The sequence below is a fragment of the Corvus hawaiiensis genome, chromosome 2 (assembly GCF_020740725.1).
Source record: "Corvus hawaiiensis isolate bCorHaw1 chromosome 2, bCorHaw1.pri.cur, whole genome shotgun sequence".
NCBI lineage: Eukaryota > Metazoa > Chordata > Aves > Passeriformes > Corvidae > Corvus > Corvus hawaiiensis.
In genome coordinates this window covers 109,838,109-109,865,927 of record NC_063214.1, presented here as the reverse complement: position 1 = coordinate 109,865,927, position 27,819 = coordinate 109,838,109, and the positions used below count along the sequence as shown (strand labels likewise).

Below are 27,819 nucleotides of genomic sequence, written 5' to 3'. Positions count from 1 at the left end.
GGGAGATCCTAGAGGGGGCAGATTTGCACAGGGCCAGAGCTGGTAACTGCTCCTGGCCCTTCCTCACAGCAGCCAGAACTGGGTGCATTTCTTCTCCAGTGCCCTGAATGTCTCTGGTACTCAAGGTAGAGTTTCATGATGAGTGGTTGAGGAACACGAGGTAGATGGAGAAAACAAAAACCCAAACCAAATCAAAGGGAGATTGCTGGCTATGCAGTGTGACAGATTCTTACTGTGAAGAGTTGCCCAATGCCAGTGGGGCTGAACTGAGATGAGGAGTAAGTCAGCATTTCCTAAAGGTACCAGTGAGAGTGAATCAACTGGTGTGAATGTCCTGAAGGTATCTGGGCCAGCAGACACGCCACCTCCTCCCTTGGAAGGCAGGTGCAGAGGGCAGTGACACCCAGCAGCACCTCTGCCATCGTGGGACCAGCGGGTTGGCGCTGGGTGACGCACGCTGTCGGCGTGGGATGGCCTGTGCCAGACAGACCATTGCCAAAGGAGCTCCCACCAGCCAACTGAATTTAACTGGGCTGAGGCATTCGGAGAGCAGTGGGGATAACAACCACAATCCCCAGCCGGCTACTGCCTGCCCTGCACCGGGAGCCGCGGGGGGAAAAGCTGGGCAGGGCAGTGAGGGTGGGCAGAGGCCCAGCTCAGGTATCCTCCCTGCCTGAGCTGCATCGTGCTCACCCATCCCAGCTGGAAGGGAGGGAGCAGGGCTCCTGCTGGGGCTCACGTGGCAAAAGAGGCACCAGGAAACATTTAATCAGTCCCAACAACAGCAGTGCCCCTCATTTGTTTCAAGGTCTGGTGAGGCGTTTTGGGACAGTGTAGTAGCACTTAGTAGGTAACCACCTTGCTGAAAAACACAAAGGCATTATAAGAAGTTTATAAGACATGAATTCTTTAATATAAAACCAGGCATTAAAATGGATTTCGAAGACCCGCCATCCCTTTCACTTTTGCAGACTTCCAGGTAAAGGAACGTTACAGCCACAGCAGGGACTGAACTACCCCACCCCAGTACAACACAAAATGAGCCGAAGAGCAGGGAGCAGAAGGGAAGTTAAAGTGCAGATGACCGTGTCCCTCAGAACAAGGCTCCATCTCAGAACTGGCATCAAATAGACTAAACGTTCATTAAAAGGAAAATATTTTGAATTTTATTTTTTCACGTTATTATCAAGTACACAATTACAATAATGTCACACATCCCTATATGGTTCTATGTATTTTGTTTTTTTCTTTTGTCTTTTTTACAAAGTGTACAGAGGGAAGGACGTATACAATATTTAACAGGGTATTTTCTACAGAACAATAATTTATATTATGTCCTTGTAAAAATCTGTACCTTTTTTAAACATTAAACTGAAACATCCATTTTATAGCATTTGCTAAGCAAATTATTTAAGAATTAAAACTAACCTGTAACTAATGTCAGTACATTAACAATAGCTATAATTTCATTTTCTCTTTATACAGACAAATACATTTTACAAAATCCACTTTACCAAACCCTTAATTATAAAAAAAAGTTTCAACATTGTGCTTTAAAAAAAAAAAAAAAAAAAAAAAAAAAAAAAAAAAAAAAAAGTGTGTATGATTCCAGGCTACGTAAGAGAAAGAAAATGCGTAAAATTGTGTTCTTTGTCTTTCAGCTTATTTAAAAAAATAAAGTTCAAAGTGGCTAAAATCCTCAGCACTGCTATGGGAATTTATGAAGATTTTGTACACTTTCCAGGTTTCCAGTTAGAAAATGCTTGAACGTAAGAGAGGAAAAAAAAGTAGTCACAGGCGGGTACTTTGCAAGAAGCGAGTGGGAATCTCTGCTGGGTTTTACTGCATCTGGTTTGGCATCAGCAGGCAACGGACACTACGGCCATGTAGGAAATCCACTGGCTTCAGCGGGGATTTCAAGGAAGGCACAATGCAGCACAGCCAGGTATTACACGCTAAAGGGTCACGGCCCGCTAGTAGCAATATTACACAAGAGCACACCGGGCAAGTGTGGGGGCACTGCAAGCAGGCAAAGAAAGAACAAACCATCCTACAACACAGGCAGTGACATGGCATTGGGCTCTCCTGAACTGCACACTACAGACAAGAATTTCAGCTTACAGTGAGACAGGAAGGATGAGCAGTAGGGGCAGGGCTCGGTAACAAGACAAAAGGCCTAGAAGATGCACATCCAAAAAGGAAACCTTTGTCTCTCCTATCACCCCAGACTTAAAACCATCACTATAATTCCTGTTTGATTCAATTGGAAGTTCACCTGCCTAGAAACAGGAATTAACACTGGCCCAGGCTCTGAAGCCTTTCCATTAGTGAATTGTTGGTTACAAATCCATCCTAATCTGGCAGGCAGCCAGGACTGAATTCTGCAATCCATCATGAAACAGTGGCTGGGGTGGGAATTTGAGCAAGGGGAGCAGGGCCAAGTCCTAAAATCTGGCCTGTAATTAAAATGGTTTGGGTTTTTTGCTCCACGGTTGCTGTTAAAGTACATGACTTTTGTGCTTGGTACATTTACACAGCAATTAGCAAATGATATGGCGCTACTTTATAATAGTCTTCAGGTGGCAAAATTGCATCTAATAATTGTAATATTCTCCCAGCTGTTTATAAACAGATTAAAAGAACTGGGTTAATTCTGGATACTGTACTAATTAATAAACAGCAGCTGAACACAGCTACTAATGGCTCAGGAAAAACATTCAATTTAGTAACAACTGCATCTTTCATAACTTACTTTTCTTATTAAGGATATCTACGTTACAACATCTCTACTCCTTATGAACTCATCTGCTCCGCTCCATTCCCTTCTTAAGCTCTCACTGTAAATATCTGGTTTCCAAAATCGAGGCATCTCTTGGTCTTAAATTTTATTCTTAAACAACTAACAATAAAAATGTGACTTGAACCACAAACTGCTCTTTCAAAGAAATACCAACATACATAAAGCATAAAGTTTGGGGTACGTTTACCAGCACATACAGACAGTTGTGATGTATTGTTAACTCTGCAAACAGAATAAGAGTATTTTACATTTCCAACACTGACAGGAGTAAAGCAGAAAAAACCCAACTCTTTTGTAACACACAAAACCTTTCAAAGACAAAGAAGCACAGAACAATAAATGTAGTATTTGCACATACTTTAAAATTTGCCCAGGAAAGATAAAAACAGCCCCAAACCATTTTTAACGTATTTTTCTTTCTGAAACCAGAATGAAAACACGAAGCGAGACTTGTAACTCCTCAACCAGAAAATAGTTAACCTGCCACGAATTCTGTATAGTAAAAACAAGACAATCAGGTGGGCCCTAGTGACTTTACTGTCAACATGACAATTCCCCATTTTATACACACCTCTGACAATTTTATCAAGAGAAATTTCGTATTTTTAAAATTCACGACAAAACTGCATTAACATGGACACTGTGAGTATCAACGAGGTCAGTAAGATAAATATACTTAAATAAACTATATGGTTGAAAAATTCAGTAAGAGACAGGGTTTACTTTATTAAATGCAACTTTATTGTTGCCATCTTTTCTTCATTTATTAAACAAACTGAATAGAATTCAGAACACGCTATTGAACAAAAGGTATAAAAGTCAACTAGAAGCAATATTCCTATTTTTATACAGCAACAAATCAAATGCACAGTATTTTTTTTGTGGGTTTTTTTTTTGTGTGTGTGTGATCGCAGGTGATTGGCTTTAAAATAAGCTAACTGCCTGAAAGGCAAATTTCCTTTATAATTCCAGCCGTAAGTCTGTGAAAGAGACTTTAAGGCAGCCCAACATCTTTATGATGTCGCATAATGTGCTGGTTCTTCTCTGAAGGCCTTCGGAACCCTTTCTTGCAATACTCACACCGGTGAGGGTAGTCTTTTGTGTGAATGGAAATCACGTGCCGTTTGAAGCCTGAGGCGTCTGTAGTGCTATACTCACAGTACTCACACTGATAAACTTTCCTGCCACTGTGTGTTTTCATGTGTTTTTTCAGCTCGTTTTGTTGCCTAAAGCCCTTTCTACATCTCTTGCACCTGAATGGAAGATCCTTTGTGTGAACTGAGAGTATGTGGCGACTCAGAATGAACGGATCTGCAATTTTAAAGTCACAATGTCTGCATTGGTGCAATTTTTTACCCTTGTGAGCCGCCACGTGTTTTTTCAGTTCTGAAGGCCTGTGAAAGCCTTTATCACACATATCACACTTATGAGGATAGTCTTTTGTGTGGACTGAAATTATGTGTCGTTTCAGATCACTCGAGTTTGAGCTCTTATGGTCACAATGCAAACACTGATGTGTTTTACTTTCTTGATGCATAAGCGTATGCTGCTGTAGCTCTTTGGTATCTGAAAAAGTCTGGAAACAAATATCACACTTCAACGGCGTTTCCTTACTGTGTTTAGTCTTTACGTGGGTTTTCAAGTTGGAAGAGTCGGCAGATCGGTATTCACAATATTGGCACTGGTAGGGCTTCTCACCAGTGTGGATCCGCATGTGCTTCTTGAGCTCCGACGGATGGCGAAACCCTTTGCCACACTCCACGCAAATGTGAGGAAAGTTCTTGCTGTGGACAGCCAAAAGGTGGTGACTCAGTAACCCTTGTTCTGCTGTCTCATAATCGCAGAATTTGCACTTGTGCATTTTATTAACTCCTTTGTCCCTGTGCACCATCTTGTGAGTAAATAAAGTTCCTGCATGAGAGAAGGTTTTCCCACACTCATCGCATTCAATAAGCTTTTCTGTTTTGTTGGTCAGCTTATGACTCTCCAAGTGGTTATGTAAACTTATTTTTTTATTCGTAGTGTAATCACAGTCTGTACATCTGTATTTCTTCTTAGTAAGAAGGTGCTCCGGGTGGTTTTTCATGTGCCTTTTCAAGAAACCTCTGGATTTAAATTTCTTTCCACAAATCATGCAGGGGTAGACTGTCAATGGATGACCATCAGGGCCAATGATTATTGCTGAAAAACAACAAAAAAACCCTTTATCAATATTATACAACAAAACTACACTTCAATAAATGTCAGGTGTTAACAATAAGATGAATTGTTGAGTAAGATGGGATACATACATTTTACTATACAATAAACAAGCTTGTTACTGAGTTAGGCAGAAGAAACTGAGGGAATTACTACTTTCACTCATTTTTATTACTAAGAGAAAGGAAACACTGTTTTTTGATGGAGACAACCAAAGATGTTCTTGACCTCAAATAATTCTGTTTTGAAGAATTCTGACTGAGTTCACACATTAAATACACGCAGAAACCAATGGCTGGTGCAAAGAACAGCAGCCAGCTTGTTAAACTGAATATCATCTAGTAAGCAAAGCACATGATCTTCTCTTGACTCTCCACAAATCTGCAGATAAAAGTTTAATCTGGCAGTTTAATCACCTACCGCTGACTGCTATTCAGATGCCCCCAAACTAACACCTCCTTCTTATGCCATCTGTCACAGCTACAATCTGAAGAGGTACCAAGCAGGAATCAGTAAGAACATGTTTCACACACAGAAACCTTAAAGCTTTGGAAATTATTTGCACTCATCAGTCTGGTTTGTTTACCCTGAATTTGCCTAAGCACGTTAAAAAAGCTGTCTTTTCCAAAAATGTTTTATAAGGAGAACTGACTAGCTGGAAATAGAACTTTAACCTACACAGTTTACTAACTCAGGGCTAAACAAAACAGAACTCCTACAGTTAAGTCATGATTTGGAAGGAAACTTTTAGCATTATTTAAGGCAAGGCTACTAAGGAAAACAGCTGTGTGGTTTTTTAACTTTATCAAACCAAATAAATATTCTGACTGTAATGCAGTAACAGCAGAAACCAAATTTTGCCATAGAGAACTTACGTTCTTACAGATGAAAGGAAAAAGATAGGCACAAACTTCAAGACAATTTTATTTCACCATTAAAACAGAAAAGGGTATAGAAGTTACACTACTGAACATTAATATACAGTGCTCAGACTTTTCAGCTACCTACTGAGCTGACATAATGAAATGCATTCTTCTGTGTATTTTCAATAAAGACAAAAAGGGTTTTTAAAAGGCACTATTACAGAACACTGTTTATCTAACATCACCTTTAAAAAAGTTACATTAAACATTAAAACTGGTGTGGCAAGTTAAGTATGCAGGTTTCTAAGCTTTTGCTGTAATACTGACTTTTTCCTATGTCAGAGATGGTTTCCATTAAAACACCTGCCACAATCCAAATTACCCATGTATTTAAAATTTGTAAAATAAAATATGCACTCATTTATAAAGCAGAAGTGTTGTCAACCAAGTAATTCCCCAAATCCCTCTTTTTACAAGACACTTCACATGCATCTGTTTATGGGCAAGCACCTGGAGGAATGAGAGTAGAGCCAGGCACCACATACTCACCTGTCTGATACTGTCTGGACTCAGGTCTCCTCTTCTTCTTTGGTTTTTGCTTGGCCAGTCTCCCAAGTCCAGATGACTCATCTATGTGCAAAAGAGCACTTGCAGTGCCATTCCGACTTTCGATGCCATCATTATTATTACCTACCAAGCAATAAGTTTAAAATTTATTACCTACCAACTAAGTTTAAAAGTTACCTACCAACACTACAGGTAATTCGAGCACAAATTCTACAATGGTAGCAACAGAAATGATGAACTATTATCTGGACATTTAATCAAACTGTAATCATGTACAGCACAAGCTGCAAAATGTCTCACTATGTAACTTAGGAATTATGTTTGGTATTATGAGCATTAGCTTTGTTATCCTAATTTTACAGGAGTACATAATGTACAGGAATTAATGGCTTTCCATTACATAGAGAATTCTCCTTCAAATGCAGCATTTTTTGCATCTCTTTGGTTGCTAATTATACCCAAAATGTTTAACATTAGTGCATATAATAGCATATCACAATATTTACTGTGCCCGATTTTCTTCTCAGTCCTGAAACACATTTGTGTGTGAGTTCTCATTCACTTCTGTATGTCTGAATTCACCTGACTGAAGTCTGTCACACACCAAGTTTCTGAACTGGAGCTGCAATCAAAGAATCCTTCTGCACAGCCCATAAAGTGGCACACAAAGCGCACACTACTTATACACCTGATGCTTTAGCACTTACAAATTCTTTCTACTGGGAACAAAGAGCATGCTCAGTGTTGTGTAACAGAAAGGAGGAAACAGTCTTTGCCTCAGAGAGCTTTGTGTTTAATACACAAATGGTATCACTGTATGTAAAACAAACATGAAAATTACAATTACATTTGAGAAGGTATTTACTGGCAATCAGTTTAACATTGGTGATTCAAGGGCATAAGTAAACTTTAATCATAAATGTTGTGGTCAAGTATTTACTTGAATCAATAAAAGCCAACATTCCCTAGTGAAAGCAAAGCACACAAATAAGATAGGAAGACTCAAGTGGAACAAAGTGCAAGATGCTCAATAGCTGTTCCTTTCATATGAGAGTGCTGAGAATATTCATGATTAATGTAAGGAGACTCAGAGCCAGGCAAAAGCATGTGCAGAGCCTGAAGAGTCTCATCTATATGGTAGCTCAAGTGTTCCTCTGCCATTTTCAGGCCTTCATGCTTAATTTCTCCCTGTCCCCACCATCTCTCACCCTGCACACTAGGTTGCTTACTCTGGACAATGGAACCACTCCCCTGTTTCCTGCATTCTTAAATTCTCCTTTCAATTCCATCTCACTGTTTTTAATACATTCTGCTCATTTTCTCCCCCTTCTCCAAAATCACTGAATGCTTAGTACACAACTTGTTTCAAGTTCACTCAGTTTCATTTTTAATTCCCACTCAGACTGGCTTATGTCATTTCCTTCTCACTCAAACTGTGTTCACCAGTATATGGCCTAAGATAAGGCTTCGGGTGCTCTACCACCCATCCCCTATGTAACTTTTAAACACACTGCTCCCTGAGATCTTGCCCTTCCTGACTTATGTCCAAGATTCCAGCCCCCACTGTACTCCCAGCACAACTGTCTGCTGGCACCATCACCACAATCCACATCATGCAGACACATAAGCTTTGTCCTCTACCCCCTTGCTTTGTTTAGAAGGAGAAAGGGGCAGTAGGGCAATACGGAAACATTTTTTTCCAGATGAAATTGTGGTCTTAAGCTTACAAAAGTTTTGGAAATCAGTTTGTGCACCAGTTGGTGTTCAGATACCAGGTCCTGCATGCTGGAAATACTCTCAAGGGGTTCTGCTACAATTTTAACATGTTTCCCTCCAACTTCTTTTCATTAATCAATTAATTATTGCCATTAGTGAAATCGCATATATATATGATCCTTCTAGAAAGCACTTAAATAAAGCTAGAGCCCCGTGTTGCTTTTCACTGCTACACTGAATCTTACATATTCCCACTTGCCTTTTTTTGCTCCCCCCGCCAAATAAAAATACTCAGTTCTACTCCAAAGCCAGCTCTCACTGTGTCCTAAAACTATGAGGAACAGATGTACTTGAGATATAATTTTTTAGCTGGAAGTTCATGTATTTCCCCTTTTACATCATGAAAGTATGAAGGAAAATACCTGTTAAATAGGAGCAAGAAGCAGCCTGCCTTACAGCTTCCCTCTTTCTTTCTTTTTAAGGCTCATTATGCTAAGAAACCATTCTTAAACTAAAGCTCTAAAAACAAACACAAAAGCACAAATACTCAACACCACCCTCCAAAAACCAATCCCTGACACTTTGCTGCAGTGTCACCATGAATAATTCTTTTGAGTACTACTTACCATAAGCTGCTGCCCAAGCTATGGGCATGAAAGTTTTAATTTCGGTGTCATCGATTTGCTGTTCATGGGCGGCTGCCGCGTCCTCCTCTCCTACAATCACTTCCATATAAACCTCATCAGCTATTTCTGCAACATCTAAGAGAAAGAGAAGTAAAAAGAAATTATAGGAATGTTGCACTGCTGAAAGTGAAAATCCCTGTTCCCAAAGGAAAGCCACCTACTTACTTAAGTCTTCGTCTTCATGCTGAGAATCATTTACAGTCATGTAAACCATTTTCTCCCTTGGAATACGAATACTGCTATTTTGATCGAGCAATCCAACTGCGTGGTCATTCTCTGGCTCGCTCTCCACAATGTCTACTGTGCCCCCTAATTAGGAAGACCAGAGCAAAATATTTTAAATACACTTGACCAAAATCTATGCTAAACCACAAAAAACTGGAAGTTTGTCACTCTTTGGTACCATACTCATAGGTCTTTACAGACCACTTGAGAGAAACCACAATCTCATGCAAAATTTCAAGTGTCAGGTCGGAGTATTCTCAAACAAGTGTATTTTACCTAAATCGTCTTCTCCAGGATCTGCTTTGAATATATAGACCTTGATGACTTCTGGACAAATGCCATCCACTTTACAAGAGCCACTTTCTGACTCTGCTTCCATGGTAATTTCAGCAGAACCTTCGTGTTCTATCTTACCAGCATCATCCACTACAAAAACAAGTTATTACAATTACCCAGTCATATGCAGACAGACATATATGAAAGACTTTATTAATTTATTACTCAAATTCGGAAGCAGTTTAAAATTAAAAAGTTGCGATAAAGAACCTACCCATTCATTTTTTTTTCATATCCTTGAGAACAGTGACAGTAAACACAAAAATAAATTCAAGCTATTATCTTCTAGTTAAGGGGGAAGTGCAAGAATGCTACAGTGACAAAACTAGAAGCACGAGCACCACACCAGGCAATGCTAATAAGGAAACTGTGATCTACAGCAAGATGATGGTAGGAAGAAAGTACACATCACTACTTCACTCTATGGCATAATTTCACCTATTCTCAGTTTTAAATGCTTTCTCCTTCGCAACTAATAACCTATTAATTGTTCTTTTCAAAAGCATTATCTGTTGCTTAACCCTGTCTCTAATGCAAGTGGTACTACTGCTGCCTGTCAGACCTGGTTCCCTGCAAAGCACTGGTACTGATGCCTTTTCAGCTGCTGGAGAGGAAACCTGCACGGCACCTCCAGGAAGAAACCCCTCCCTCCACTCTCCTCATGGCCTCCACAGCTGGAGGCGGAGCACAGCGCCTGAGCGCTGACCTGCCACTGCAGCACCGGAAACCTGTCCACGGTGCCCCTCCTGACAGGGCCCTGCATTCCTGCTGCAGCCCTGTGTACTCCCAGACTTTGCTCTCCCACCTCCAGAAGGGCACCTGCACCACACTCCAGCCTGAACTGCCAGAACTTGCCCAGGCTCCCACATACCCATGGCTGACAACCAGCTTTACGAGGAACACACTTGAGTTTTGAGGCATTACTGTACATGGGCACCTCTCCCCTTCTTACTTTACCAAGAAGAGATTTTCAAGAAAAAAATAGTTAAGTATGCATTCACAAAAATCAAATCCAGCATCTCAAGACCTTAGGAGAATCTTCCAATTTTCAGAAGCCCCAGAAGTTTCTCCAGTGTTGAGATTATTTAAGAATTCTTAACATTACAGAATACTTTTGTAATTTGTGACTTCACTGTCACTCCCTTAGAGTCATGCATGACTTCAGTTCATGACAAGACATGGAATTTGTAATAAAAGTCTAAGAACTGCCCTATAAATGGTGAAGAATTTTCAACTACCATGCCTAGCACATATCAAAGACTTCACAAAGTATGCTTACTTTACTAGCACTTATCGAACTACCCTCATAAATAAATCATAGCTTTACTACTCAGAAACTCAGCATTCTTATATTTAATACATACTTAAAAAAAAGCTCAAAATGTTATTACTGTTATTTTCCTGCCACAAAGTCAATAAATTAGCCTTTGAATTAGATAAACTATCACATGTTCTGTCTCATGTATCAAACACAACTGTATTTAAGTACAATTTCTCAATCAGGCATCATTACTCACAAAAAATATGAACAACAATAAATTATAAACCACTAACATAAATTCATCTGTCTCTCTCCTCACCAAAAGAATAGCAGAAAAAAACATTAAATGCTCGAATGCCAAGTTCATGATCAGTGGCCACCGTACAGATTGTTTCAAGCAGTAGGATGTTTTAAAAATTACTTTGTGTCACGGGACAACATAACGTCTTGTAGCTGAGACCCCAAAGCATTTAGAAGTAAAAACCTTAAGATGTTCTCTGGAATCACATTAACAATGTAGCTCCACAGTGTCAATATTCAGTTACAGACTTCCATGACTTCTTCGTCATATCCATGATATACCAAATGTCATTGGAACTCTGACAAAAAAGAAAACTTGCTTTTCTTCCTACAGTACTTTTATGTAGTTGTTCTCCCTTAACTCGGTTGTTTCCAGTGTCAGGCACATGTATTTGGAAGGCTTTCAAATCAGTGTAGACTGACTTTACACCTCTGAAGCCGAAAGGGAAGTCTGCCACCAAGATCAACTGATGCTGGAACATACCCACAAGGAAGGAAAATCATGGCTGAGTCAATCAGAGGGAAAACAAACCTATGTGCATGATGTGAAACAGACCCATTTCTTTTAACCAAACCAGAGTTTTTAACCTCCATTTATATATGGAAGTATCCATTGATAACTTTCACACAACAGAAGAATTCTAAGTCTTAAAAACATGCTCTATTTATGCTTTGAAATAAGTTCTCCAAGATTAAAAGTATTATTTTATCAAACATTATAAAAAAATTGTTACACAATTTAGAGTTTGTTTATGCCTGAATTCCCTTTATATCCAACATTGTTTTAAAAATACAACAACCGGTTTAAATATTTATTTAACAGAGCCATTTAAACTGTAAGGAAATTGATGCGTAGGTGGTATGAGGCCAACTTTTCTCATTCAAAAAGAAAAAAATTCACTCTTGACAGGTGGTAATAATTTAAAAACTGAAGTCCCTGATGGGCTTGACAAGCAGTAATATTTGCAGTATAGTAACAAACAGGTAACAGGATGAAAAATAGGGTGGAAAGAAAAAGACAGGAAAAAAGATAAAAATCAAAGGACAAGACAAACGAGGTGAAAGAGAATGGATATCTATTACAGAAAGTACCATTTCCAAGGTATTTTGTCCTATGGCTACACAAGCATTTATTTATACTGATGCACTGATGCTCTGGCAGCATTTTATGAAATTTGCTTTCTATTTAACATTTGCCCAATGTTTCTGCATTCTCCATGTAGCTCAGTCTGTCAACCAGAGAAAATTATATTCCAAAATACTTGACTGATCAGTGTTTGAAGTTGGAACTCTGATGATATTAATTTTTTATTCAAATTTGTAGCCCATCGAGGGGTCCCACAAATCACCATCTATTGCTGATACTCTCTCATATTAATCCTCTTTGACATTAACAACAACAACAAAAAAGTTACTTAAAAGAATTAGTTAAGCTTCTAAGAGACCACTTCCTTTTAAGTAGAGCCACTGAGCATTACTAAACTAATCACAAGTCACATGCTAGAAAAAAAGTTCAGGCTAGCATTACTCCAGTGCTGTCATACCTTGTGCCTCCATTTTATCAGATATGAACTGGACACTACAAACTTTAAATGTCTGGATTTTTCCCCCCCCTATACTAGCTGGTAGCTTTAATTCAGTAAACAAGTGGATACAGACTAAATCTCAGAGTTAAAAAAAAAAAAAAGAAAAATTACTAGACACAGTATTATTTTACATTAATTACAAGAATGCAGTCTATGGTTTGTTTGCCAAGATTCTTCACAGACGTCACTGATTAGAGCAGCCTGCTCTTTGCATACCATGAGCTGCAAGAAACAATTAAATAAGTATGTGCTTCTCCAATACTTCAATAATTGCTTCCATATAAAAATAATGCTACGATTGTTATTAAAAGCACAAACAGATGAGAAAAGTTGTCACACAACATGTAAGAAGTGGCATATTTAAAACCTGTCTAGTTACCACTTCCAAGGAAATCAACAAGAGACCAACAGGTAAAAAAAGGAATAAGGAATAAAGAATAAAGCAAAGAAATAAAAGATACAGGCAACAATAACAACAGATTCCATGTGTTCTATCACAATGACAGCATTTGTTTCCTAGAAAATACTAAATTTAATTTTTAAAATCATATAATAAACTAGTAACATCCAAAGAATAATTATCTCCAGTATCTCTACCCTTCTATTAAAACATGTCCAACGGCATTTTTGGGACAGAAACAAGCTCCTATGCATTGATAATAACCCTATATTTAAAACACTGTTGGAGTCAGTTTCCCCATACAGAAGCATAAATGTTAAGCCAAGATCCTGATTTGCTTAAATAGACCCATCTTTTGTTTAACTGTAATACATACATCTTCCCCAAAATGTTGTTTTTAGCTTTTTGTATCAAATATTTGATGGATAGGCAGATAAAGACTTTGTACTCTTATAGTGTTTAACTTCTAATTTAAAAATGCAAATACAACTGCCGTTATTTTTAATGGATTCTGTAACTATTTAAACTTACTCTTTCCTACCATTTCTCCTCTACATGGGAATAATTATGAAAATAAAAGGATTGTAAAAAAATAAAATTCACTTAAGCACAAAGATACCTTCCATCTTTTTCAAGTACCCACTGCTCATTGCTAAAAAACACACCAAACAAACAGCCTAAGGAAAAGTCTCCCTATACCAGTTTAACAGATCTTAAAAATGTGTCAATGGAGCAATTAGACAAGAATCATCTATTATGTCAGCCTTTATGTTCCCAAATGGTTCTCTTAGCTGCTAAAAAATGTGTATCATGGGATACTTGTCTGCTTACAAAATAAACAACCCTATTTAAGCATTCTTAATGAAAAAGGCCATTACTAACTATTCTCTCTAAAATAGATTAAAAGCATTCTGTATTCCCCTGACTTTGTTCAGTTATTTGTGATAGAAACATCTACTTCATTCAACAGCAGACAATTCCTAGTCCACTGAAGAAGTTATTTTTACCATACAGTTACTTCTTGAATGGCAAACCAGGTTTCCTAATCTGTGAGAAAAGAGAAATCTGCTCTATTTTCATTTTAATCCTTTACACATGAGTATATCCTATGCATTTAAAGGTCCCTCCAGGGTAGTAATCTAGTAGAGGTGCAATTCCTGAGCTCCAAACTGGGATCTAACACCTGTCCTTCTTGTCCTCTGCCACAGCTCTGAGATATCACTCAAGGTAACTCTTATTTCCATCACCTCTCATGGCGGCCTCCTGAGCAGCCTGAGCTGCAAAACTGTTGGTGCCACTCCAGTGGTCAGACATAGGCATGGCAGCAAGTTCTGCCTCTGAGAAAGAAAAATGTGATTTCCTGCATCTTTAGCAACCTCCAGGGGAAAAGAGAGAGATATTTATGCTAAGACAGCAATTAAAAGCATTTTGCTTTCTTGACTCAAAGGCTACCGGGTGGCCCAAAGGAAAAGCATGAACCTCATGGCTTGTTCATCAGATCCATTGCTTTCAACTTAAACATCCAACAAGGACAAAAAAAAAGATTGATTTTCATAGGCCTAGGTGAAACCTTTCTCTCTCTCTGAGTTACCCTGGGTTCTGATTCCTGTAATGAAATGTGTTAATTCAGATAAAACAAACAAGAGACATGTCTAACTCAGAGAAAAGCAAGGCGATGGATGGATGGATGGATGGATGGATGGATATAACACAGCTGCCATTTTGCCAATATTTAAATTCTTAATGCTGCAGTTTAAGCCTTGTGAGGCTGCCCTTCACTTTTTCCAGACTCCTCTTGTCAAACTTTTGCGCCTCACAATTCTTACTGCGATAAGAGTATATCACAATGCAACTTTTCATCTTATAGAATCAGTTAATGCCAGAGGAGGTGTCTATCTTTGCCAAATGGAATGAAATCAGATGAAAAAAAAAAGAAATCTCAATTTCCATCTTATTGCCAGGCACAGGGCACTGCTTTCCTTGGTTAGTAAATGCAAGATGTTTGCTTTATTTTGACAAACACCAGTTAATCTCACCACTACTGTTTCACTTATGGAAAAATGATTTTCCAAGCTACCAAACAATTAGTACCAGTGTGAGTCACAGCACAATTTATACTTTCCTGACTCAACTCATGAACTGGCTTGTTATGGAATATGTAAAAGAAAAAAAAAAAAAAAGATTTCTTGAACCTCCTTGCATCTTTCTCAAGCTACTAACTAGTAGGTTTGCATTCTTAGTTGAATGAATATCTGATTCTGTTCTGCTCTATGTGCCCCAAATCTATCATGGAACAAAAATGAATCTTGAGGGCAAAGACAAAGTATCCAAGAAAAAACTTAAGTACATCAAAAAGTAACTGGTGATACAAAGCTGCGCCAAGAAACATTATCTTGAAAATGAAGAAAGCAAAGGCATATTAATGCCAAAGCTAAATTAAATCTAACTGGGAAAAGAAGTATTAAAATACTGAGTTCATTTAAGCACAGTCACAGAATTAAACCCACAGAACTGTATTCTTTCAAAAGACAAACCAGTCTGAAACCAAGAAAGAAGGCAGAAACACAATATTTTTTAAAAGTACACATAGATTAGTCATTTCAAATCACGTATTTTCAGGAAAAAGCTAAGAAAATGATCTTAAGAAAATCTATGTATACTCAGCTCATTAGGAACAAAAATGAAAATGCTTAAAGAGAGCTACAAAATTGGAAAAAACAAAAAGATTTTGACAACAGCTTCCACTGAAGAAAACAGACAGAGAAACCTATGACAGAAAGAAAATGAAGTGTCATCCCCTGCTTTTCAAATAAGACAGGCAAAGGCATTCTGAAGAACACAGTCTAGCTCCCAGATCTGGGAAGCAGCAACATTTGGCTACTGTAATGGCAGACAAGATTACATTCCAACATCTGCCCCTGCAGTTCAGGGAGGTTTGCCAGAAGCAAATACAAATTTACAAGCTGGGATGAAAAATCCAAAACAGGATTGGCTGATGTGACCACCTTTTAAAACTAAGTTCAACTGAAGAACTGAGGCAGGCATCAGATCAGTGAACACCTCCACTGCTGATGCAAACAAAAAAAAATAATAAAAAATTAATTCGAATAATATTTTTCATACAACAAAGAAACTGTTTGGCAAGACAGCCTTTACTTGATGGAAAAGCACCAGACTCTGCCTTCACAACCAGAAGAACTTGTTATGCAGGCTTTAAACACAGTAGGTGGTAGTAGGGACTTCCCTCTAAAATGAACTGTAGAACATTAAACACAAAGAATGCATATTTTGTAGGGTAACGATTATTTTAAATGCTGGCTTATTTAAGGTTCTGAATCTAAACAAAGTACATTACAAGAATCTTTAATAATAAAGTATGAAACTGCAGAAATACATGACTGAAAACAGAGAGTATCCCAGCACAAGTGACAACTAAATTCCTATGTTTCCTGCCAGTCACCACTTGTTGACAACTGGCACATCTAAGAAGACTTCCCAGCTAGGTAAGGATCATCCAAAATGCCTCTACCAAGACATTGTGTCCTCATTCAGCCACTGCCAGTGATGAACAGGACACACATCCACCCATCCCTCTCATGTGCATTTACACAGGCATGGTTTGCAGAGTGCTCGACGGCAGCAGCCCCAGAGGCCCTGCTCTGCTGCAGGAGGAAAACCTGCACAGGAGTGAGCACAGACAGGAGCAACAGCGCCTTGAAGAGCTACAGTCAGGGATATGGAAGACGTGAGGATCACCACCAGCATCAGACTTCAACTATCCATAGGCAGATTATCCAGTTTGTTGTCTAACCATGCAGCAGGTGCAGAAGCATCTGAGCTGCTTTCATCTGATTTAACTTGGGCCCAGAATCAGAAAGTTTTATCTGCACCACACTAGACAAGAGTGCATTTATCAGTCTGGATCAATACAATCTCAGAACAGATCCCCTGACCTATTTCACCTCAGTACAATCCTGCAGTTTAATTTACAATATTTTGTGTTATCCATATTTTGCATTATCCCACTTCATTGTTTTCCCAGATAATAGAGAATTAACTGTACCTCATATAAACTCAAAACATGGCTGCAACAAGGTTACTCAAGGAACTCAAGAGATGATAAATTAAGAAATGCAGTGATCCTAGGTAAGGAGAAGCAACATTAAAATTCGTAAGTACAGAACATAAAATTAAAACAAGTTATTATACATTTCAAAAATGTGTCCAAAAGTAAAGAAGGGGAAAAAAGGGAGAAAAAAAAGGAAAAAACCAAAAAAGAAAAAAGGTAATTGAAGCAGAGCACGAAGTACACCTCATCGATGGAATTGTTTAACACCACACAAAACTGAAGTGCCTGAAATGGCAATTAAACAAACCAGCCTAACAAGGCTTTTCTATTTCTACAATAAATAAATGTTCAGCAGTGACACTGTGATGTTCCTAGGTGCTGCACTGAGTAATCACTATAATAAGTAACATACTTAGAGTAAGCTCTAGTTCACACACAAATGGATATCCTCAGTAGAAAAAGGATTGATGATATGCTCTATTTTTCTCCACCCTCTATTTAAGTCTTCTGAAATACAATTCAAATGCATTGTGCCACTGTTCCTAAGGGAGATTAAGATATTCACTTCCCAGTTATGAGCAGCAATAGCTACTCTTTTTGTTAGCTGCATCTCTCTGTCCTTTGCTTAATCAAGAGAAGAAAACACATCCTAACAGCAAAGAAAACCATATTGTTGTCTGTATCCAACAATAACTGGGGTGCAAGAGGCAGGGGTTTAGCAAAAAAACAAGACAAGGACTGGATTTTCAGAAACCACGGTTTTTTACTCTTTCTTTTCCATGAAATATTTTTGTTTCCTTAATGTCTTGGTAGTCACCTTAGTAACCTGGACATATAAGCATTTTTAAACATTGTCACATTAATTTTCTTTCAGTTCTTATTAAGTATATGGCATTTGGTTTACTGGAATTCTTACTCTTTTGTTCATATGCTATAAATTGCTACAGAAATAATTTATGATCAGATGTGCATTTGCCAGTGTTTCTCTCCATTAGCTTCACCAGAACTTTTAGCTGGTGTATGTTCCTAAAAATCCCTCCATGTGAGTTCATTTGTGAGATCTGCATTTCAATAATAAACACAGAAACTCTGCTCCGGGTATTGTCTTAAGCCCTCCCTCAGATATTTCAAGCCCATATCATAAGAACTTTGATGGCTTTACCCACACACTTACAGGAAATCATAAGGTAATCATCACAGTTGCTCTTCTCATCTTGATGTTCCACAGGGATTCCATTGGCATCGATCACTGCCTCTGATGCACAGTCTGCCACCAAGACTTCCTCAGAAACAACATCTGTTCCCAGAGTATCAGTGACAATATCTGCTTCTTCAACGTTATCATGAACTACATGTTCTACGTGTCCAACTTCGGGCACATGCATTGACTCAGTTGTCAGTACATGTTCTGGTATAGACATTGTCTCTGCTGTTATGTCAGAAGCTAAAACATCATCTGGGACAGTGCAATGAGCCAAAGAAACCTCTTCAGCTACGTCTGTGTCCAGCACTTGTTCAGGAATAATGACTGTTTCAGACACGTCTGGCTCCTCCATGATATCTGGGCACTGAACATCCTCAATAACAACATCCTCAATGACATCCTGGATTACTACAGAGTCTGGATCATCAGGAACAAAATTATGCACAGTTATATCTGAGTCGACTACATCTGAAACAAATACTGTTTCCTGTACTTCCACAACAATCTGATCTCCATCCATATGTGCTGCATCAGCTCCTGAAAAACACAATTAAAATAGCACTTCAATGGTAAAACTGTCTCACATGAGGTGGTTAATAATTGAAATTATTTGTTTCACTTCAACTTTTACACTACGCTACAATTTAGTAAAACAGGCATAACAGCATATGAGCTATTAAGATAGGTAGATAAAGCAAGCCCTCAGTAGATGCTAACATAATTAAGATGAACAAGATTTTCTCTCCTGGAAAAGATTTGCAATTTTTAGACTCTCCCCCAATACCCAAACAACTATTACTTGACTGAAAGAACAGTAGCTCATTCATATTGCTCTGAGTAATAAAAACAACCCAAACTCAAAAGCAACTACTCTATACAAAAGCATTGATGCAGCACAGCACTTCTAAGCAAAGGCAGAATAAACAACAGTCAGTTGCATCTAATGTGAACACTCTCATCTACATATTATCTCCTTACAGACCTGTTGGATCAAAAAATGCATTTGGCTCATGTGGCTGCAATTCAAGCCCATCTTCATCCATGGCCTTTAACTCTCATCAGTCACAGTGTCTGTAGAAGGTAAAGAAGAAAGGTTATTTCACTTGTATTAGATGAAGAAGGTTGCCTCTGCCTATGCACTGAAAATCTGAAATTTTTGGTGCATGGAAGTTAACACACAGCACCTCATGGACTTTAAGACGAACCAGATTTCAGTCAGGGTCCCTCAGTCTGGGATTCCAGCAATACTACTCTGGATGACCAAACACCCAGTGTCTGAACAAGAGTGTGAGGGCCAACATTCTGGGTCCGTTTCTCAACACCGTATGGCTTCACAAACACAGAAGCAGCTCATAAAGGAATGTGAAAATACAATTTCCTTATCATCTTAAAAAAAAAAGAAATTAAGACAAAGCCTAGACAAGTTCATACTCAAGTCCCTACTGGACGGGGAAGAATACAGAACTGTCAAACCATTAAGGCTCAATATGGCAAGTTAAACATAGAAAGCTCACTATCTGAAATGCACACCAGTTCTGATGTCCTGATGTTCATACTCGGGCAGTCATGAAGACTTCACTATTATGTCACTTCAGCAACTGAATTCATCAATGTAAACTGCTTTCAGAGCATAACATCATATGTTTTCAAACCTAGATCTGTGAATATTTTCAAAATTCTTGCCCCAAGACAAAGTACTGTAAGTATCACAAGTTAGTTCTCGAAAACTACCAAATGTCATGTTCTACCAAAATTTTTGAACAGAATTATCAACAACATCTCTTCAATGCATAATGACTTAGGATTTTAATCTTCTTAATGAAAGAACCAAACAAGACCACAAAGTTAAAATACTTGCAAAAAAGTGAAACTGCAATCTAAATTCTGCTGCTTACATATGTGCATTACAGTTAGGCTCAGGCAAACCGAGTTAGGTAAAATGCAGTCTAACATAAGTGCAAGGGAGTAGTACAAGTTTAAGTCCAACTACTTTCCTAAGTGCAGAACGAGCAAGAGGCAACAACGTTCCTTCACGTTTCTGCTTGTGTTTCTGTAAAAGTGGAAGATGTTATTTTTCTTCCTCCAAACATTTCTCACAGTGACAGGCAGAAAGCTCCCCATTTCTGTGATACTTTCACAAAAGACAAACAAAATATCAAGATTCTACCCAAGGTTTCCATAAGAATCATAACCTTTCCAAATTACATTAACTAACATTTACATTCATTATCAGGGAAACTGCTATACAAAAGAAAAAATTAACTAGTCCAAAACACAAATCTAAACCCATAATCTAGGACAAGTATTTTCTAAACTTGCTCCACTTTTTAGCTCAAATTTTCTCAACTCTTCACCTCTGGAACTCTCCCTTGGGGCATTGTCCAGACTCCAGTGCAGTCACTCGGACCTCGTCCCTTACCGAAGTTGAGGGAGAAGTATAGCCAGACATTGAATTGGAAAAAAAACAGTGGCACACTAATAATTTTCTGAGGTGTTCTGCATCTGTGTGAGGCTCAGCTGAAAGGCCTCTGTATTTTAAAGACAGCTGTGCTAACAAGTCATTGTGGTATCCAACTGGACATAAATCGCCTTCCAATTACTCTGACTGTCAAGCACTTCCATCAGAAGTGCCCACTATTAAGAGGAACAGCTCTTCACCCAATGCTTGTTTGACAACCAAGAGCAGAAGAAAAGGCTCTGTTTCTCAGCCTCAGATGCGAGAAATAGCTTGACTGATGGCAATCAACTTCTGCCATGCCACAGAAACAAGAGCAGAATAACAAAATCCCATACAGTAATTCAAGCAAGAATTATTCATACCCTGCTTTCCTTCCATCTATTCAGTATACACCCAGCCAGTCTACTACCAATGTCCTTCCTATTCATCTTGTCATATTTTGTGTTGCCTTCACTGTTTAGTTTCTTCTCTTCTGTTGCTTCTTTTCCAACTTTTTGTGTGCCTGCACCAATATCATGTTCATTACCTCATCTGCTCATTTCATCCCTCCAGCTTCTAACTACAGTACACTCCCATCATTCACACAAACCTCTGCTATTCATCAGTTTGTAGCAAAGATTGTATCAGCAATTAGGAGATTTTTTTTTTGGTAGGAGGCAAAGGGGGACTAAGGGTTGGCAGAAATAAAACTGCCTCTCTCCTCAGACAATACACATATAAGAAGATGGAACTCTCTGAAGAGTTCAGATGCCCTTCATGCCTGTGCTTTTGAGAGCTGTATTATCATACACATCAGCCTCTGATCTGCTGCGACCTGACCAGCCTGAAGCGTCAGTTCACCAGTAGCTACTGGAAGAACTGGCATTCGTTTTCTCTGCTTCCTGCTTTCACCACCCACCTGACCATCACCACCACAAATTCCTACTTCTTATGATTCATGCCTGTACTTTCTCTAGCCTATCTTCTCCCTAAATTCCTCACTGTCTCTGTGAGGGATGCACTCCTTCACTGTCCTTCTCCCCATCCTCTTCACCCATTAGATGCAGGTCTCCATCACTACTTTCCATCTTCCTGGAAGTGCCCACTGACACCATCTCTTCTCTGTTATTCTTGCTGCTGCCTGGATTCCAGGCAACAGATGCTAAATCCAAAATGTCCCCATGGTGCTCAGGAGGTCCAGTTTCACAGCAGTAACAGCCCAGCACACCCTCCACCTGCACACTGTGTAACTCTGGCCTCTTCGGTACTGGCCAGGTCTCATCTACACTGACAAAACGTGCTTGAAACAAAGGCTCAGGCTCCACACAAACCAAAGACACTTCCTGGGCACATGGGCTTTCAAGTATGAGTCTTAAAAAGGCAACCAATATTTGCTTTGGTGCTTGTTCCAGAGTAGAAAGAAACTTTGGTGCTTTCACTCAGTGAATCTCTTACTAAATAACGTTTCTCATAATGTGCTTTTGCATCCAGACCCAGCCAACACATCAATGTACCTCAATTCTTACCCCTGTGCAGGACCATAAAGAGTTTAAACATGCTCTACAAGGGCACAGGCCCCACATCCATAGAAATTTGCTGCAAGGAGAGGACCAGAAGAGGATGCAGGCATTTAAAACAGGAATTACCTGAACTACCTAAAATAATAAAAGTGCCCAAATCAGAATCTGCAGTCCAAAAAGTCATGAAGTAATTTGTCTACGGTTGAAGTAAAAAAAAATACAAAAAGATTCCGGAAATCACGTCAAGGTTTGAGCATTCTAACCAGGAGATGAGAAAACACTGCTCCTTCCTGCTCACTTCTCTGAGCAGAGGGCGAGCACAGGGGCACAAGATGAGGCCACACAAAGGAAGGAACACCACAAGGCTGCGCACCAACAGCAGCTCCGTGACATGAGAAATACCAGAGCTGCTTCTTGCAAGCACCACAGTGAACATCTTCAATTCCTTGGCAAGCACCCCAAGCTCATACCATAAAGGCTGAGAAGCAATTCCAGCAGTTCATTTTCCTGCAAGATTTCAGAAAGGACAGAAACTCCTCTCAGTCCTTCCAAAACATTATAGCTGACACTTACCTCAGGACCCGGTTCTGGCACTGAAGCCAACAGAATGAATTTTTCACTTCCAGCTTGGGAACCCAACCTCTCAAAGAAAAGCATGTGCCCGGCCATGTCCCTACACTTACTTCTTCTCAACTATGTGGCTCTTTGTTCAAATCTCAGGAAATCCAGTAACACTCTTCTACCACTGTGACAAAAAAACCTGAGGCACACAGAATCAGATTTTATATCTCTGAAAAGAACTAAGCATCTCCACCTTTTACTTGGCTTGGGTACATGCCAGCTTAACATGGATTGAGAACTAATACAACTCTGCAATACACTTAATTCCATCCATACAGTTAGTTTTTACAAACTGATTTTTACCTATTTACTCAGAGACTTGGCTGGTTTTGGCCTGATGTGAGTCAAGGTAACATTTCCAAGCCGAAGGACAGATGGAAAATTACATATTCATAGAAGAAATGGTATTACTATATTAGCAATAATATTCCAAAATAAAAATGATCGTGACAACAATCAGTCAAGAGAAGCAATGCAGACAGTGCACTAGTCCTGCAACATTACAGATCCTTGACTCAATAGACCTAGCAAGGTAATCAAGATAAAATAAAAAGAAATAGACAAGCTGTCATGTTTTAAAGAAGGAGCAACTTTAAAAATAGAGTTCCTTAAAACAGCTTTAATATTCCACAGAAACTCTCCGTTTCTCTGCTCTCACCAAAAAATGTTAAAAAAAAAAAAAAAAAGGGGGGGGGGGAAGGAAAAGGAGAAAAAGGGGAAACTTCAGAAAAGTCATCATTGTGAAAAAGAAATACATAACATAGTCTTTTGCCTACTCCTAATTTGCGATAAGGCCTTAAACCAAATATCTAGGCAGCAAAACTCCGACAAATCAAGGTATAAAACAGCAAAGTTCCCCACGTGCAAGTGCTGGCCCCTACCCACGCTGGGATGACTTAGTGTACAGCCACAACCATATTCCCGTCGTGCCTTGCTGCATCCCATTAAAAATTGCGGCACGCCTGGCATGTCCCAATTGGGTCAGAGCCCCGAGCCACCGAGGCTTCGCGGTGCTCCTGAGGCAGCTCTGGGCTCAGTCCACGCCACTGCTGCAGTGTCACAACTCTCCTGACGTGACCCACTTGGGGGGGACTCAAGGCACACACAAGCACAGTGCTCTCGGTCACACACACACGAAAGGCAAAAAAAAAAAAAATACTCCTATAGGATTTAACTCCTGCCTTGAAAATAACCCTCGTTATTACTAGGTGGAGAAATAGAAAAATAAAAACGATGTTACTAATGTAACTATGCGATCATTCAGCTGCTAATTTCTTGATGCATCTCCCTCAGCTTTGGCACGAGAATCAGTGCTGCTGTTTTCATTGCAATTCCGTAAAAAACCCCCCTCAAGTCATTCCCCTCTTTGTTGTAGTTCAGTAGTGGGGTATTTGCAGAAACCGGTTAAAGAAACGGGTTTTTTCCAGATTTCACTGGGATGTTGTGCACCAGACGACAGTAATTCTAAAGGAAATAAACTAATTCTTAACGAAACGTAAATTAGGGAAATGACCGATCCCAGGCGCATCTTTGAACCAGCACCAAGGGGGGCCCCAAGGGGATTAGGGGGCTGCTTACGGGGCGAGTGGGCGAAAGCGGCTGCGGGAGAGCTCCCGGCGCTGCCGAGCCCTCGCCGCCCGAATCCCCAGCCGGAGGAGAGGAAGGAGATGGCGGGGCAGGAGAGGACCCGGCCGGCAGCCCCGGCGCGGCCGCGCAGGGAGCCGCCGCGGGCCGGAACGCGCCTCGCTCCGCTGTGCCTCGCAGTGTGGCAGCGGGAGGCGGGGAGGGTGTGGAGACTGCGGGCGGTCCCTGCCGGAGCCCCGAGGCTCCTCCGCCCCGCCCGGCCCGGCCCGCGCGGGGCCCCGGCTGTGCGAGCGATTAATTCAAGATGGCGCCGGCGCCCTCCGCCCCCCCCGCGCGCCGCCATTTTGTCTCCTCCTCCAGACACCTCCGAGCCCCCCCCGGCCGGGCCCGCGACCCCTCACCGGCCCCACTCGCCTCCTCCCGGGCCCGCAGCCACCCACCTCCGCTCCGCGTTCCTCACACCACCTCCCCGGCCGCCCCGGGCCGTGCCGGGCGTGCGGAACCCGCCGGCGCAGAGCCCGCGGCCCGCTCCTGCGGCGGAGCCCTGGCGCGGCCTAGCTGCGGCCTCCTCGCGGCCTGCGCCGCGGCCTGTGCGGGCAGGGGGAGGCCCGGGCCGGGCGGGCGGCAGGGCCCGGCCCGCGGCTCTTACCGTGCGGGTGGCGGGCGGCGGCGCTCGCTCGGCGCGGCCTCTCTCAGCGCGACTGGGCCGAGCGCGGCGGCGGCGGCGGCGGCTGCGGCGGGGCGGGCGGGCGGGAGGGGAGGGAGGGGCCGAGCTCGGAGCTGAGTGGAAGCGGCCAAGCTCCCCGGGCCGGGCCCGCCGTCAGCACGTCACGTCACTGCCCGAGAGAGCCCAGGAGCAGGCGGAAGGGAGCGCGCCGCCGCCGCCGCTTCGGGCCGCCCGCCCGCCCGCGGGGGCCGGGGCGGCCGAGCGGGCCGGGGGCCTGTGCGGGGCGGGCGAGGCGGCGGTCGGGGTGGCGGGGCGGGGGCGGCGCGGCGGCGCTCGGTCCCGCGGCTCCTCCTGCCGCCGCCTCCGCCGCGGCTCGGCCGCGCTGCTCCGCCCGGGGCTCGGCGTGCGCCCCCGGAGCGCAGCGGTGCCCCGGGGCCCCCTCCCCGCCCGACCCCTCCATGCCGGGCGAGCCCCCCCGCGCGCCGCCAGGCCCGCGGCCCGGCCCGGCCCGGCCACGGAGTGCGGGCCACAGGCTCCGCGCCCCCGCCGCGGGCTTGGACTCGGGTCTGCGCGGCGGGGAGCGGCTTTTAGGGTGCGGGGGCTCCGCTCTGGGGCGGACGCGGGCCGAGGGCCGCGGCTTGCGCGGCCTCGGGTCACCCCGGCGCGGAGCGCGGCTGCCGGCCGGAATTGCTGGGAACAAGGACAGCGGAAAGCAGCGGGGTGCGGTGCCGGACCCCAGGTCCCCACGTAGAACACGGACGGCGCTCCGCGGGGGCCGCTGCCATTCACGTAACAACAGTACCAGGCCGGGGGGGGTCGCATTTTGTGGACTGTGGAAAATTGGAAATAATTTGGCGTTGAAACACAAGCCCTGCCTACAGGTGTTTTCTCATCCTTGTCCTACAAGTTAAGAATGCTGGTGGGTGTTTTTTTTAAGGAGAGTATTGCTGTTGATCCATTAAAGATGCACCCTAAAGTTTTCGAGGCATTAGAAATTAAGTGAGTAGCCTCATGGATGTGAGGAGGTACCTTCAAAGAGGTTGCATAATTGTGGGGCCAGGCCTCGAGGAGGTTTCTTCAAGAGGCGTTTTTAACGTTTAAGGAAACTGGAAGGAAATTGGCTGGTGCGCTTATCAAATGATGCAAATGTGACTTACCTGGCTGTGAACAGTAAATGTGTAGTGTTTATGTTGCCAATGAGCCTCTGGTTCAGCTTTGACTCTGCTCTAATTTTATGCACTAGTCTTTTGTATCTTAACACACAGGCATAAAACGTAAGTTGGGCGATGCTTGGAGTTTATTTCAGTATAGTGTTTGATAAACATGCACCCTGCAAACTTTAACCGTATGCAGTGGGTTGATCCTGGCTGGATGCCAGGCACCCACCAAAGCCGATCTGTCATTCCCCTTTTCAGCTGGACAAGGAAGAGAAAACATAACAAAGGTTCATGAGTTGAGGTAAGGACATGGGGAGATCACTCAGTAAATACCTAAGGGCAAACAGACTCGAATTTGGGATATTAATTTAATTTATTACGAACAAAATCAGAGCAGGATAATGAGAAGTAAAATAAATGTTAAAAATATCTTCCCCCTCCCCCTCTCTTCTTCCCAAGCTCTACCTCCTTTCCCCCAGCAGTGCAGAGAGATGGGAATGGGGGTTATGATCAGTTCATCACGTGTTTTTCCTGCCACTGCTCAGGGAGAGGAGTCCTTCCCCTTCTCCAATTTGGGGTTCTTCCCACAGGAGACATTGTACATAAACTTCTCCAGCATGAGTTCATCCCACAGGCAACAGCTCTCCACAAACTGCTGCAGTTTGGATCACTCTTCCACAGGGTTCAGTCCTTCAGACACGGCCTGTTGCAGTGTGGGTCCCCGACAGGGTCACAAGTCCTACCAGGAAGGCTGCTCCAGCGTGGGCTTCTCTTGAGCCATGGGTCTACAGGTCCCTGCCAGGAGCCTGTTCCAGCATGGGCCTCCCACAGACTCTCAGCCTCCTCTTAGGCATCCACCTGCTCCAGCCTGGGTCTCCTCCCTTGGCTGCAGGAGCACAGCTGCTTCACCATGGGCTGCACCATGGGCTGCAGGGGAATCTTGGCTCTGGTGCCTGGAGCACCTCCTGCCCCTCCTTCTCTGCTGACCTTGGTGTCTGCAGACTTGTTCCTCTCACATGTTCTCACCCTGCTCTTCTCTGCCTGCAATTACACCTGCACAAAAAAAATTTTTTTTCCATTCTCAAATACGTTATCAGAGAGGTGTTCCCACCATTCCTGATGGGCTCAGCCTTGGCCAGCAGTGAGTCCATCTTGGAACTGGCTGGCATTGGCTCTGATGGACATGGAGGACATCCAGCAGCTTCTCATGGAAGCCACCCCTGTAGTACCCCTGCTAGCAAGAGCTGGCCACATGAACCCAACACACCATGGTACGGAGAACAGAATGAGAACCATAATATTTCAGAAGTTTATTTATTTTATATAATTCCATGAAGGTTGTAGTTAAACTTTTGTAGACTCAGCCCAGCCCTGGGTTTCAGGAAGGGGTCCTAAAATACTAACCTTCACAAGGTTTTCTGAGCTTGACCGTATATGGGATATTAATGTAAAATAGTCTTAAGTAAATATTTTTGTGAGGATGGAAGAGGTTAAGGGAAAGAGCAGAGAAAGATGATGGTTAGTTCATAATCAACAGCAGGGTAGCTCTAGTATAGATAAGTAAATGGGAAAATTTATTTCTTTGTTCTTATGTTGAAATTTAGAAACTCTGAATTTCTTT

The 27,819-nt window shown here is 41.9% G+C and overlaps 1 protein-coding gene across 5 annotated transcripts; it reads right to left on the bottom strand.

Moving 5' to 3' along the window:
• Positions 1 to 1,143: 1,143 nt before the first annotated feature.
• Positions 1,144 to 25,090, bottom strand: ZFX (zinc finger protein X-linked). 5 transcript variants are annotated; one of them, XM_048288205.1, is made up of 8 exons: positions 25,024 to 25,090; positions 19,195 to 19,283; positions 18,183 to 18,749; positions 9,333 to 9,482; positions 8,997 to 9,140; positions 8,772 to 8,906; positions 6,412 to 6,552; positions 1,144 to 4,981 (listed from the first exon to the last, which is right to left on the bottom strand). In XM_048288205.1, the coding sequence occupies exons 2-8, from the start codon at positions 19,253 to 19,255 to the stop codon at positions 3,795 to 3,797; spliced, it is 2,385 nt and encodes a 794-aa protein (XP_048144162.1). In that variant the 5' UTR covers positions 19,256 to 19,283; positions 25,024 to 25,090; the 3' UTR covers positions 1,144 to 3,794. The 5 variants fall into 5 exon arrangements, with proteins under 5 accessions (XP_048144162.1, XP_048144152.1, XP_048144172.1 ...); XM_048288195.1 differs by lacking the exon at positions 25,024 to 25,090 and adding an exon at positions 24,815 to 24,882; XM_048288215.1 differs by lacking the exons at positions 9,333 to 9,482; positions 25,024 to 25,090 and adding an exon at positions 24,815 to 24,883.
• Between the last annotated feature and the right edge of the window lie 2,729 nt (positions 25,091 to 27,819).

What these genes read in the sequence shown, in the direction of transcription:
- ZFX (XM_048288205.1), bottom strand. Translation starts at nt 19,255, where the DNA reads ATGGATGAAGATGGGCTTGAATTGCAGCCACATGAGCCAAATGCATTT. An exon ending in TGCATTTTTTGATCCAACAG is followed by an intron (nt 18,750 to 19,194) that starts GTCTGTAAGGAG and finishes TGTGTTTTTCAG; the next exon opens with GAGCTGATGCAGCACATATG. An exon ending in TGATTACCTTATGATTTCCT is followed by an intron (nt 9,483 to 18,182) that starts GTAAGTGTGTGG and finishes TTGTTTTTGTAG; the next exon opens with TGGATGATGCTGGTAAGATA.